The sequence below is a fragment of the Rana temporaria genome, chromosome 6 (genome assembly GCF_905171775.1).
Source record: "Rana temporaria chromosome 6, aRanTem1.1, whole genome shotgun sequence".
NCBI lineage: Eukaryota > Metazoa > Chordata > Amphibia > Anura > Ranidae > Rana > Rana temporaria.
The window spans coordinates 33,488,780-33,503,706 of record NC_053494.1 but is presented as its reverse complement, the minus strand read 5'-3'; the positions used below and the strand labels follow the sequence as shown (position 1 = coordinate 33,503,706).

General features: G+C 45.0%; 1 protein-coding gene across 4 annotated transcripts in view; it reads right to left on the bottom strand.

Annotated features, from left to right (window-relative positions):
- The window catches only part of LOC120943371, a 63,438-nt gene that overhangs the window by 22,286 nt on the left and 26,225 nt on the right, over nucleotides 1-14,927 (bottom strand). For all 4 annotated transcript variants that reach the window (XM_040356624.1, XM_040356625.1, XM_040356627.1 and 1 more), the window contains 4 exons: nucleotides 14,186-14,293; nucleotides 13,256-13,450; nucleotides 7,929-8,476; nucleotides 3,215-3,530 (listed from right to left, as the gene is read on the bottom strand). In XM_040356624.1, the coding sequence (XP_040212558.1) occupies nucleotides 3,215-3,530; nucleotides 7,929-8,476; nucleotides 13,256-13,450; nucleotides 14,186-14,293 (1,167 nt within the window). The remainder of the gene's footprint in view (nucleotides 1-3,214; nucleotides 3,531-7,928; nucleotides 8,477-13,255; nucleotides 13,451-14,185; nucleotides 14,294-14,927) is intronic.

Below are 14,927 nucleotides of genomic sequence, written 5' to 3'. Positions count from 1 at the left end.
TTATACCCACAGTTGATCCAGAGGAAGGCGAAAAACCCCAGCAGAGCATGATCCAATTTGCTACAGCAGGGGGAAAAAAAATCCTTCCTGATCCCCCCGAGAGGCAATCGGATTTTCCCCGGATCAATGGTGGAATTTAGCGATTTTCTTTACTGAAACCTGTGGTTGCACAAAAGAAAATTGCACCATGTTTGGCCTGCCCTAGGGTCACCATATAATCTGGTCATACAATCTTTGTACAATTAACCTGAGATTTACCAAAACTCTGTAATCTGAAGACCTACCTAAATTATCCAATCAATTGTAACAGGTGTGGTGATCTTAAGATCTACCAAAAACAACTCTATTAGCCAGATTCACGTAGGCGGGCGCAACGTTAGGCAGGCGTAGCGTATGGCATATACGCTACGCCGCTGTAAGTTAGAGAGGCAAGTGCTGTATTCACAAAGCACTTGCCTCCTAAGTTACGGCGGCGTAGCGTAAATGGGCCGGCCTAAGCGCGCCTAATTCAAATGTGGAACATGGGGGCGTGTTTTATGTAAATGACTGGTGACCCGACGTGATTGACGTTTTTAACGAACGGCGCATGCGCCGTCCGTGGACATATACCAGTGTGCATTGCTCCAAAGTACGCCGTTTCGACGTGAACGTAAATTACGTTAAGCCCGATTCGCGTACGACTTACGCAAACGACGTAAAAAGATAGGCCTGTTCCGACGTCCATACCTTGCATGGGATGAGCCACCTAGGGAGCAGCTTTATCTTTACGCCGGCGTATCTCTAACGTAAACGGCGTAACTAATTGCGACGGGCGCACGTACGTTCGTGAATCGGCGTATCTAGTCATTTGCATATTCTACACCAAACTCAACGGAAGCGCCACCTAGCGGCCAGCGTAAATATGCACCCTAAGATACGACGGCGTAGGAGACTTACTCCGCTTGTATCTTAGCTTAATTTAAGCGTATCTGGTTTTCAGAATACGCTTAAATTTACGACAGCGTAGATTCAGAGTTACGACGGCGTATCTACTGATACGCCGGCGTAAACCTATCTGAATCTAGCTATATGTAGTATAAGGGCTTCCCTGATTGGACGAATCTAAACAAGATTGTACGGCATATGGTGAGCAATACATACATAGATCAATGAAGATGGATTTACTGTATACTTCTCAAGTTATGTGATTAAAAAATATATATATTTATTTCTTTGTATATTTTATATTATGCTCCTGAAAGCCGCTGTGTGTATTACACATGTAGGTTCCGCTACCTGCTTAGAATTACTGTACAGCAGGGCTTTTTTTCCAGGGGGAACTCAGTTCCACCACCTTTGGCTCAGACCCTTTGGTGCCTGCTCACCACAATCACTTGTAAACACAAAAGTCTGGTTTCTGTGTGTAACACCCTGAACTCCGCACTCTGTATGTAATGCAATCCTGGTATTTAATGCCCCTTTAAGACCCTTCTACTGTTTTTTAAATCTGAACGGGGTTGTGGTTGAGTTCCTGCACCTATTTTGTGAGAAAAAAAGTTCTGCTGTACAGTGATTGTTCCTTACTGTTGCGTTTGCTCGATGCAAGTCTATCAGCTATAACAGACTAATATAAACAATATTGGAAGGCTTATCCCGTAACTTATTCAGCAAAAGTGCCAATTGCATTGTCTGACATATAGACAGCCACTAGACTACAAATCTCAAACTTCTGTATGAGATAGTCTCATGGAAATTTAGAATAGCAAGCATGTAAAAAACGTCATATTCAGGGGTGGACTGACCATTCGGGCACTGCCCGAGGGCTACATGCCACTAGGGGGCCCCATCAGGGTTGCAAGCCTCAGTAAAACCAGGGACAGTATGTAAAAATCTGTGTTTTTTTTTTACATCTGTCCCTGAAATGTCCCTTACCGATATCTTTTTGATCTAAAAACCCCAAGATTATAGCAACCCCGCCTCTACAGTACCTTTTCAGTGTGTGTATTCTGTGTTTATGTATACTGTGTATGCATACTGTATGTGTGTGTGTATGTGTGTGTATACTGTGTGGCCCCATAATCTATTGGCTGGGGGCCCCATAATCTCCTATTGCCCAGGTGGCCCTATAATCTCCTATTGCCCGGGGGTCCCAGAATCTCCTATTGCCCGGGGGCCCCAGAATCTCCTATTGCCTGGAGGCCCTATAATCTCCTATTGCCCGGGGGCCCCAGAATCTCCTATTGCCCGGGGGCCCCATGAGTTGTCAGTCCGCCCCTGGTAATATTAAAATTAAAGAAAAGTTTTCCTTTAATGTAAGTCCTCAGAAGAGAAACCAATACATTATATGAGTAGTGTATATGTGCAGCTAGTGCCCATCAGCTCAGCACAGTGCAAGCCAGCCAATAGGATGTCAGCTGGATGGCTGTCATGGCCGTTACCCAACACAGCACTAAGAATAGCACAGCCTGCAGAGTGTACCTAATACCTGATACTGCAATTCTGGATAATCCCCCCACTCTGTGCCACTCTTCCATATGTCACTTCTTACAAGTCTGTCATCCATCTACTGTATAGGATTCATAAGACCTCTGAATGCAAAGGACGGTGATTTCTCCTATTAAAGCGGAGGTTCACCCAAATAACATCTATATCAGACCAACTTCTTTATACTTCTAACATGTACAGTAGACATTTTTTTTTACGCTGTACATACCTTCTAATCTATATTTGCAATCTGGCTTCCGGGTACTTCTCCCCGCGGGAGTAGGCGTTTCTATGCTGAGGAGGAATGTCCTCTGGGAGGTCGCCCAGATGATTGATGTCCTTTCAGAAAAAGTTCCGCCCGGTGGATAAGGCCCCCGCCCCCTGTATTGCGTAGGCGCGTCACGAGTCACGGCACCGGGCGGACGTACGTTTGAGAATCGGCATATCTAGCTAATTTGCATACTCTACGTGGAAATCAACGGAAGCGCCACCTAGTGGGCAGCGTAAATATCCACCTAAGATCCGATGGCGTACTAAGACGTACGTCAGTCGGATCTTGCCCACTTTCAGTCGTATCTTGTTTTGTGGATACAAAACAAAGATACGACGGCGCATCGTAGAACTTACGCGGCGTATAAATAGATACGCCGCCGTAAGTTCTTTGTGGATCTGGCCCAAACTCTTTTCAGTCAATGGATCATGCAAAATCAAATAAATAAATAAATACATTGAAAAAGGAAACACCACATACCACCCGTGCCATTGGTGCTGATCACGTACAGTCCACTGTTTTTAATCACGCCTTGCACACCAATCTTCTCAAAAATCTTTCCGTCTCTATTGTACATGACCAGAGTGTAATCCCGGATGCGTCCTCCGGCAGGTCCCTTTAGCTCAATGAAGCTATATGGTTCAGATCCACGCATTACCCCCACTTCACTGATCAGAAGAGTCATAGGGGAGGTAGGTGTAGCAGGCTGAGAAGATGTTCTGGGTTTGGAGGTGCCAAATGGGATTATATTTAGAGCCTCACAGTCATTCTTAGTAAGGGGGGTGATCTTGGTGATCTGCAACAAAAATAAATAAAAAATAGTTATTATATATGCATATTAAAGGGGCCTGTACTGAGAAAATTTCAGAGTCTGCCAATACCCACAACCTAATAAAATACATATCTGGCTGTTTTTTTTTCTGGTTTCAAATATTTTATTGAATTTTATAATTATCAACAAAATTCCATTAACAGAGCATATACAATAATATAATAGAAATAGATATTTCATTAAGACCCCTTTCACACTGGGGCGGTTTGCAGGTGCTATTGTGCTAAGAAATAGCGCCTGCAAACCGACCTGAAACAGCGGCTAATGTTTCTCCAGTGTGAAAGCCCAAGGGCTTTCACACTGGAGCGATGCGCTAGCAGGACCGCTCCAAAAGTCCTGCTAGCCGCATCTTTGGAGCGGTGAAGGAGCTGTGTGTTTACCGCTCCTCCGCCGCTCCTTCCCATTGAAAGCAATGGGACACCACGGCTATACTGCCGGCAATGCGCCTCTGTGCTTCTGCAGAGGCGCATTGCGGCCGAATAGTGGCGCTTTACCGCCACCGCACCTCCTGCCCCAGTGTGAAAGGGGCCAAACAGAACACGTACAATAGTATAGTAGAAAAAGGCGTAATCATTCAGGAAAGTAACTCTTATAAATGAAAATAGATAACCTAGCGTATTGTAGGATAAAATTATGTAACATGAAGTGTCATAATCCTAGCTTCATGGCTGCTATTTGAAGACAAGTAATTGAGAAATTAAATTGATTGAAATAATATAATATAATTATGTGATCTATGAAGAGAATAGAATAAACCTATAAAGAAATATAAAGTTAATGGCCCAGATTCAAGAAGCTATTGCGCCCGCGCAACCATAGGTTGCGCGGCGCAATAGCTGTTTTGCTCCCGCGTAGCGAATGCCCCTGATTCAGGAACATCGCTACGTGGACTGCAGCCTAGGATATGACAGACATAAGCCTCCTTATGCCTTCATATCTCAGGCTGCATTCTTGCGTTGTCCACTAGGGGGCGCATACTACCACCGATTCACAAAAGTTGCGCGGGCCCTGCGCACGCAAGGTACGGAGTTTCCGTATGGCGACTTTAGCGCAAGGTTGCTCCTGCTAATAGCAGGGGCAGCCAATGCTAAAGTATAGCCGCCCTTCCCGCTCGTGAAATTTAAATTTCACGTCGTTTACGTAAGTGATTCGTGAATGGCGCTCGACGCCATTCACGTTAACTTAGAAGCAAATGACGTCCTTGGGACGTCATTTGCCGCAATGCACGTCGGGAAAGTTTCCCGACGGAGCATGCGCTGTTCGCTCGGCGCGGGAGCGCGCCTAATTTAAATGATTCCCGCCCCCGGCGGGATCATTTACATTAGGCGCCCTTACGCAGGGCTAATTAGCATAGCGCCCGCGCAATTTACGGAGCTGCTGCTACGTGAATCGCGGGCAAATCGAAATATTTGCGTGGGCGCAGAGCAAAAATCGCTGCCCTTTGCCCACGCAAATATTACGCGGATCTACCTGAATCTGGGCCAATGTGTTGTAGAATAGCTGGGGGAATAAATTAGGCTAAACCAGGGCCAAGTTCCTTCTCTCGGCTTTATCTGGTGCGAAGGTCAAAAATCCCAACCATTCAAAGCATCTTCTATTACAGTTGGTATATCAGATCATTAACAAGAATAAACCTTGTAGAGGGGATAGGGCACAGAGGGGAGAGAGAAAGAAATGTCCAGGGGGACCAATGGTTAGAGAATCAGGTGAAGGTAATCATAGTAGCGGGGTGGATATTATAATCTCTCAGGGAGAAAATTAGTGAACAGTCCAAACCAGGGGGTAAATAGTGTTTGATCCAAGGTCTCCATAAGGATTCAAAATGAAAAACTTTATCTAGTAGAATAGCTTCAGTTTCAGCATGTATCATAGATTGTGTGACTCTGTTTGATTGACTCTATGCAGAGAGCTGGCTGTTTTTGTATACAGTGACGGGGAACAAGCAAACAGCTACAGCAATCAAAACAGAACTCAGGATATTTGTTCTGGGCCAGAAAATATTGAAGCCTTTGGATCAGTATAACAAGCATGTAACTAGCATTTTCAAAAGGAGTGTGCATTCAATACATTCATTAAAGTGGAGGTTCACCCTAAAAACGAATTTTTAACATTAGAGCCAGCATAGTAAGGGCATATACTTTCGGCATTTTTTTTTTTTTTTTCCGTACTTACCTTTATATTTTGATTTGGTCCAGGGCTTCCGCGTTCTGATGAATCCGGGACTGGGCGTTCCTATCCCTGCCTCAGGGTTCCGATGACTGCGGGACTGGGCGTTCCTATCCTTCCGTTCGATGATTGACGGCTTGTGAAACAGGTGACCTGTCGCACAACGCGCGTCACCAGATTTCCGGAAATAGCCGAGCTGCGAGTCGGCACTATATGGCGCCTGCGCCCGCCGTGTAGAGCTGACTGCGCAGGCGCCGTATAGTGCCGACTCGCAGCTCGGCTATTTCCCGACATCTGGTGACGCGCGTTGTGCGACAGGTCACCTGTTTCACAAGCCGTCAATCATCCAACGGAAGGATAGGAACGCCCAGTCCTGCAGTCATCGGAACCTGGAAGCCCTGGACAAAAACAGAATATAAATGGTATGTACGGAGAAAAAAAAAAGAAAAACCCGCCGAAAGTAAATGCCCTTTTTATGCTGGCTCTGCTAGATGTAATATTAAAACATTTTTTTTTGGGTGAACCCCCGCTTTAATGACTTTATGCACTCAGGTTCTTAAAGCCCAACATCACATGTTTAATTAAAAAAAAATGCATTGCTCATTGGAGCCTCCCCTTTGCGATCCTGGTGGTCCTCTTTAAGGTTGAAAGACACCCAGGCCTTGGTTGTTATGGACTTGCACCTGGGGTGTGTCATGTTGGCAGGGCAGCCATCACAATTTTTGGGGCCCCTTACACAGGTTTAGGCAGGGTCCCCCTGGAGCAGAGAACCTCCTGATGTGAGATAATGAGGGGTTGATGGGCCCTGGGGACTATTGGGCCCCTTACAGGTGTAATGCAAAAAAATAAAATAAAATACATTTAAATAAAAAATAACGGGAGGGGGGCCAACCGGGCCTGTAAGGGGCCCTGGGGATCATCGGGCCCCTAACAGGTGTAATGCAAAAAATTAAAATAAATGAAAAAAAAAAAAATGGGAGGGGGCCAGCCGGGCCCCTGGGGACCAATGGGCCCCTTACAGGTGTAATGCCTGTATCCCCCTGATGGTGGCCCTGCATGTTGGCCTAGGCTTGCAGTAGTGATGCACAGAATGGTGCTCAATGATCATTACATACAAGTGAGGACCATACACATCATTACGTATACTGTATTTATCGGCGTATACCGCAAACTTTTTTGTCCTCAAAATCAGGGCAAAATCGTGGGTGCGCGATATACGCCGATACCCGCTTCCCGCGCTGTGTTTAAACCACTGCGCCGGCATATACCGAGCGCAGTACACTATAGTATAGTCGGGCAGGCTCGGCTCCTCTCGCGGTCACGTCCTGTACGTCCTTTACGCGAGAGGAGCTGAGCCTGCCTGACTATACCAGAGTGTATTGCGCTCGGCATATGCCGGCGCAGTGGTTCAAACTCAGCGCGGGAAGCAGGGATCGAGTGGGGAGGATACCACGATGGCCGCAGAAGGACGCCGGACCGGACGAGGCCGCTGATGGACGGGCAGGACGCGATGGACGACGGGCAAGACACCGACGAAGGGGATCCAAACTGTAAATATTTTTTTTTTCCCCAGGAAATTTTCTACAAGTTTGGGGTGTGTGCTATACGCTGGGGCGCGCAATAGGCCGATAAATACGGTAATTGAGGACCATACACCTCATTATGTACAAGTAAGGAAAGACAATACACATCATTAGGTGTGAGCAGGGGTGTATTTAGGTTTTGTGCTGCCCTAGGCCTGGTGAAACTCGTGCACCCCCTACTTTATATATGACGCACCCCTTCCTTTTTAAGACCCGTCCTGTCATTTTCATGGGATGAGGACAGAGGGACGCAGTGGGATGATGACAGGGGGACAGGGTGGGATGAGCACAGGGGGACAGGGTGGGATGAGCACAGGGGGACAGGGTGGGATGAGCACAGAGGGACAGGGTGGGATGAGGACAGGGTGGGATGAGGACAGGGTGGGATGAGGACAGGGGGACAGGGTGGGATGAGCACAGGGGGACAGGGTGGGATGAGCACAGGGGGACAGGGTGGGATGAGCACAGGGGGACAGGGTGAGATGAGCACAGGGGGACAGATTTTTCGCCCCCCCCCCCCCGCAAAGTGCCGCCCTAGGCCTGGGCCTTGTCGGCCTAGGCCATAATACATCTCTGGGTGTGAGTGAAGACCATATACTTCTTCTGCCCTTACCTGATAGGCAGAGTGGTCCAGCGGCTTCAGTCCTTGGCATCGACTCAATGATTCATCTTCCAGTATAAACCTCTCATCCTCATGTACAGCTTCCTGTCCCGGGCTTAAAACCTTCAAGAGGCCAGAGGCATCATCCTTTGCTTGAGATACATATACCATGGCATCTATCAGCCCATCTGCTGTCACAGGCATATTTGGAGTATAGCCAGCCTTCCCCAGACGGTAATACAGCGCAACGGCATCTGCCCCGTTCTGAATGGTGTTGGCACGTAGCGGAATGTGAGGCTTTGGCGTCATCTTGGTGCTGCCAATCAGGAAGTAGCCATTCTTGTCCGTGTTGTAGCCTTTCAGATTGAGGATGCTGTAGGCCAGGTTGTTCTTCCCGTTGTATAAGACCAGCCAGTAGCCTGCCAAACTAACGGAACTGTTGCTTGTGTGGTAAAGTTCTATATATTCCATATCCTCAGCTGAGCCTGGAGTATTGGGATTGACTTCATTAATGAGTAGGAGGCCAGGATTAAAAGGTGGAGGGGCAGTTGTAGTCATTTCTGCAGAAGAAAATATAAAAAAAAAGTGACAATATGGGGGTTGATTTACTAAAACTGGAGAGTGCAAATTCTGGTGCAGCTCTGCGTGGAAACCAATCAGCTTTCATACAGTATGTCCCTTTGTACATTTAAGATTTCTGCGAAGCATTGTGTGACTTATGCCGCGTACACACGGTCGTTTTTTGTCTTTGTAAAAAAACGTCGTTTTTTCTCATGAAAAAAAAAACAACGTTTTTCAAACTTCATTTTAAAAGACGACGTTGCCTACACACCATCGTTTTTTCAAAATGCTCTAGCAAAACGCGGTTTACGTACAACACGTACGACGGCACTTTGTTCCATTCGAGCTTGCGTCATAACTTGCTTCTGAGCATGCGCGGGTTTAAAAACTTAATTTTAAACGTCTTTTCAGCCTACACACGATCATTTTTTTATGACACAAAAAACGACGTTTTGAAAAAGCGACATAAAAAATTGAAGCATGTTCGAATTTTTTTTTGTCGTTTTTCAGAAGACATAAAACGACGTTTTCCCCACACGCGATCATTTTAAATGACGTTTTTAAAAATTACGTTTTTTTTCATCACAAAAAAACGACCGTGTGTACGCGGCATTATTCTATTAACCACTTGACCACCAGGCACGTAAACCCACTTAATAACCAAACCAATTTTCAGCTTTCGGTGCTCTCACAATTTGAATGACAATTACAACACTGTACCCAAATGAAATTTTCGTCCTTTTTTTTCACACAAATAGAGCTTTCTTTTGGTGGTATTTAATCACCGTTGGGTTTTTTATTTTTTGCGCTATAAGAGAAAAAAGACTGAAAATTCTGTAAAAAAAAATGAATTTTTCTTTGTTTCTGTTATAAAATTTGGCAAATTTAGTATTTTTTCTTCATTCTTTTGCATAAATGTGAAAGATGAAGTTACGAGTAAATAGATACCCAACATGTCACCCTGTCGCTCGTGGAATGGCGCCAAACTTCGCTACTTAAAAATCCCCATAGGCGATGTTGCAGGGTATTGTGGGGTATTGCAGAGTAGTGTGGGGTATTGCAGAGTAGTGTGGGGTATTGCAGAGTATTGTGGGGTATTGCAGAGTAGTGTGGGGTATTGTAGAGTTGGGGCAGGGATGGATGGCTGGATCTGTGACTGCATTTGTCACAGATCCAGCCCACAGCAGCTGCTGCTGCATCCACTCTCTCCCCTCTCCTCTCTCACACTGTACCGATCGGTACAGAGAGGGGAGGAAGGAACCGACGTCATCACATGACGCCGGTTTGTTTACAAGTTTACAAGTGATCGCTCTGTCATTGGACGGAGCGATCACGTGGTAAACCGCCGCTATCAGATTTACCGTGATCCGTCGGGTCACCCGGCGGTCACGGACATTCCCGTGTGCGCGCCCCAGAGGGCGCGCGATTCTGGGAGGACGTCCATGGACGTCCTCCCAGAGTTAAGCAACCGCCTTGTAGACGTATTTCGTCTATAGGGCGGTGGTTAACTGGTTAAGATATGGATGACCCTTGTATTGTGTCTAATTGATTGAATTCACTTGTTATGTTTGAAACATAACAAGTGAATTCAATTAATTAGACACAATACAAGGGTCATCCATATCTTAATAGAATAATGCCGCGTACACACGGTCGTTTTTTGTGATGAAAAAGAACGTCATTTTAAAAAACGTCATTTAAAATGATCAAGTATGGGGAAAACGTCGTTTTATGTCTTCTGAAAAACGTCAAAAAAAAATTCTTCCGGACAGTAACTTGCGAGCAGAAAGATGAAATGCGTCACTCATTTGTGTCACCTAATTCTATTCTAACACCTCCAGCTCTTCCTACCACAAAAGAAGTACAGCCGTGCAGAGTTCTGCAAAGAGATCAATCATGTTGTATGAAGCTGCGATGTTTCCTCTTTCTAAATGCTGAACTCTGGATGAATGTCTTTGTTAATTGTGAAAACCAGAAGCGGTTATTTTCAGCTGTGGCAACCGCCACGGTTTCCTTTCATCATAGACACTGAAGATTTGGGGCAGACATTGTCAATGCAGGAATACACTGGGTGTGGGGTTATTTAGAGGTAAAGTAAGGCCATGGGGTCATCTCGGTGCAGTGCGTCCCTCCCGATGTTTTAGTGCGCTTTGGAAGGACAGGTGCAGCAGAAAGCCTGTCAAAGTCTATGGTGCATAGGGCCCTGAACGCGGGTGTCACTCGGAACAGCATTCAGCCGCAGCCTGCCATTGTGTCTGCAGTAAATGTCTCCCTGTGTGTGCAGGGTGCTGTGCTCCACGGAGGAGACCACCATGTCCTGCACTCACATGAAAAAAAAAATTACCTCAAATAGCAGTAATTGAATGGACGGACTTTTGAGGCGGGAATATCAAAAATACATACATTTTATTACAAAAATATACAAAACTTTATACATAAACAACTTAAATAAAAAGAAACCATATAGGATATACGATGTAGGAAATATCCTCTGTGCATCGTCACGCGTTTCGACTTTGGGGCTTCCTCAGGACGAGCAGAAGAGATTTTGCAGTAGGACAAATGTATATCTCATTGTCAAAACGGACGTCGGCCCTCCAAGTTGCCAAACAGCACCCTGAATCGCATAAGCGTATGTCAGTCACATTTATTTAGACGAGGTTCCAAAAACACATGGAAAATGTATCCAAGAGGCACTAGTATTGAGCCAATGAGCACTAATACCGGGGCAGGCAGGAGGAGGTGTAGGAAGGACAAATATATATGTCCAGTATACCACAGCCAGGTATATCAGCCTGGATAAACAGAGCCTCAAACAGCCAGCAAGCAGTGGAATCCCAGTAAAGGAGATACCCAGAGCGTTGTGTGCCCCGGGGAATTGCCTGTATCTTGGATACATTTTCCATGTGTTTTTGGAACCTCGTCTAAATAAATGTGACTGACATACGCTTATGCGATTCAGGGTGCTGTTTGGCAACTTGGAGGGCCGACGTCCGTTTTGACAATGAGATATACATTTGTCCTACTGCAAAATCTCTTCTGCTCGTCCTGAGGAAGCCCCAAAGGCGAAACGTGTAGACGATGCACAGAGGATATTTCCTACATCATATATCCTATATGGTTTATTTTTATTTACTGTAAGTTGTTTATGTATACATTTTTGTATATTTTTGTAATAAAATGTATGTATTTTTGATATTCCCGCCTTGCCTCAAAAGTCCGTCCATTCAATTACTGCTATTTGAGTAATTTTTTTTTCATGTCTTTGCTATTTACTGATGTTGGCAAATGTGAGTGCCCGCCCCCCCCCCCCCTTTTAAATTTTTTTGATGTCCTGCACCCACAGTCTCTCTTAAGACTTCCAGGTTGAGGACATCCTGTGATATAGAAAAGGTACTTCGGGTGACAACCCCAGTTTAAAGGTGAGTATTGCAGCAAAAACTATTTATTACAAAGGGCATTTTAGACAAATTGTTCAGTATTAAGCAGTTGTAAAATGGTCCTTAGGGGGCGTTGGTCTTGAACATTTCCCTGCTTTGAGGTTACCATGTTTAGGGCCATCACCAGATATTCCTGGTCAACCGATCCTAAGGACTTTTAAATGAATAGAACAAGTATGAAAACCTTGTCCATTTACTGTCCTTTCTTCTTAGATAAGTCATAATCAGAAATGGCCAAGTCATATTGGGACACACTGGAAAGCCTCCCCACTTAGGTATGGACCGGCCAGGCCGCATTCCGCTCCTCGAGACAGGCGATGTCAGAGCTCCTGGTCGGGTTGCCTTCTCGCTGGGCCTGTTCTGTATTGCCGAACTTCAGTCACAATATACCGGTATTTCTGTTTCTGTGCACTGGGACTCTGAGGCCCAGATTCTCAAAGGGCTTACGACGGCGCAACGCCATGTACGCCGTCGTAAGTCCTAATCTGGGCCGTCGTATCTATGGGACTGATTCTTAGAATCAGTTACGCATAGATATCCATTAGATCCGACAGGCGTAAGGCTCTTACGCTGTCGGATCTTGAATGCAATTTTTTTTTTGTCCGCTAGATGTCGCCTCCGTCGTTTTCCCCGTTGAGTATGCAAATTAGCTAGATACGCGAATTCCCGAACGTACGCGCGCCCGATGCAGTGAAGTTACAACGTTTATGTTAGGTTTTTCCGGCGTAAAGTTGCCCCTGCTATATGAGGGGCAACCAATGTTAAGTATGGCAGTCATTCCCGCGTCAAAATTTATAAATTTACGTCGTTTGCGTAAGTCGTCCGTGAATGGGGCTGGACGCCATTTACGTTCACGTCGAAACCAATGACGTCCTTGCGACGTCATTTGGAGCAATGCACCCTGGGATATTTTTCGGACGGCGCATGCGCAGTACGTTCGCCGCGGGAACGCGCTTAATTTAAATGTTACACGCCCCCTACCCGCCTAATTTGAATTAGGCGGGCTTGCGCCGGGTGATTTACGCTACGCCGCCGCAACTTTACACGCAAGTGCTTTGTGAATAAAGCACTTGCCTGTAAAACTTGCGGCGGCATAACGTAAATGAGATACGTTACGCCCGCCGACATTTACGCCATTCTATGAGAATCTGGGCCTGAGTGTTTTCTGCACCTCCCCACATGTATATGGTATTTAACCACAAAAAGAATACCCGTTTATGATACAAGCCTCATGACAAGTACATCAAAGGCTGCTGGAAGATATATCAAAGGTAGCCAAAAGCTGGACAGGTCTCCCTAACAAGACATAGGAGGCTACCATGGTAAAGTATCTCTTACCTGTAGGCGTGGTTGGGATTGTCGTGGGTTGGGAACAGACTGATGTCACCGTGGCACTCTTATTGCGCACATTCAGTTCAATCCCTGTTGTTACATACAGCTGGATATCGTCCAGGTCAATACTTTGAGGAGTCAATGTTGCGTTTTGCTTGGCATGAAGAGTCAACAAGTGAGGTTGACAGGCAAGACTGGCATCTGCACACAAATAAAAGGATGAATTACCGTAAGTAAAATATATCTGCATAAGGGGATATGACGACATCAGCAATTTTTGGAGAGGTAGACGGAATCTTGATTCCTCGATATGAGGCAGAGAGGAACATCTAATTGAAGACTATCCAGATGAAGTACTCCCCGGAATGGCATTCCAGTGAAGACTACACCATCTTCCCCCGTCCTCCCCGACTTTGGTCCACATGAGTCACTTGGGTTGCAACACATGCTGTACCCAACACAGCACACATCTGCTGCAGTTGACCTGTACACATCTCGCCACTAGTGGACGATCCGCGATCACTTTGGAGACTACCTTATATACTCATGCGTCCCTGAAGAAGCCCCAATGGGCGAAACATGTAGGACCACCCGCATTGGACACGTATATTAAGTTCCTTTATGATGTCATTAGTCTCCTTCATGTGATCATGCTTTTATAGTCTTTTGTTAAACTAGATTGCAATATTAAACATTTATATTTTTTATAATATCACGTTTTTTGGATGATTTCTGTGGTTTCAAAGTTACCAATATGACTTCTACTTGAATCGTTATTCCCTGAACTATCCAATTTGCATTCGTAAAGTCCCACGCCCCATCCCGTCACCGGGAATTTATATACAACCTATTAAGCTACTAGACTGGTTAATTTCCCCATCTTAGTTAAAATATTGCTGCTTGAAGCATCTGAAGATTTTTCAGTCAATATGCTACCTGTGAACATGCTGGCAGATACATGACATTTGCAGTGAGTCTGTAATGACTGAATCACAGCGGTCAGAAGGTCGGAGAGGTCCTCACCACCCTTCCAGAGGGAGCAGTCTGCAATGACAAATGAAAAAGCGCTTACAGATGGAACATCTACCCAAGATATTGCACTGCTAACGTGGATAGGATTGCATTTTTGTAAACATATTATAGTATGTAAATTAAAAACATAAAAATCCATCAGTGTAAGTGGGGGCAATGGCAGGTGTACAGACCCAACAAATAAGTGCAAAGATTCTAACCCAAAGATCCAGGAAGAATAAATTACATGCATAGCCCAAATATTTATTTTTTTGTTTTGGATAAGAGTAAAGTCCCTTTCAGTTTATTTTCTGCTGTCTATGCTCTCTGGTTACCTTTACCAGGGCCGCCATCAGAGGGGTACAGGCAGTACACCTGTAAGGGGCCCGGAGGCCCCCAGGGCCCCGGATGGCAACCCCCCCCTTTTTTATTTATTTTTTTATAAAAAAAAAAATGTGTATATATATATATTTTATTGTATTTTTTTATAAAAAATGTTTTTTTATATATTTTATCGTATTTTCTTATATATATATATATATATATATATATATATATATATATATATATATATATATATATATATATATATATATATAATTATTATTATTATTAAAGGGCCCAGATGTCCCCAGGGCCCCGGGGGGCAACCCCCCCTTTTTTATAA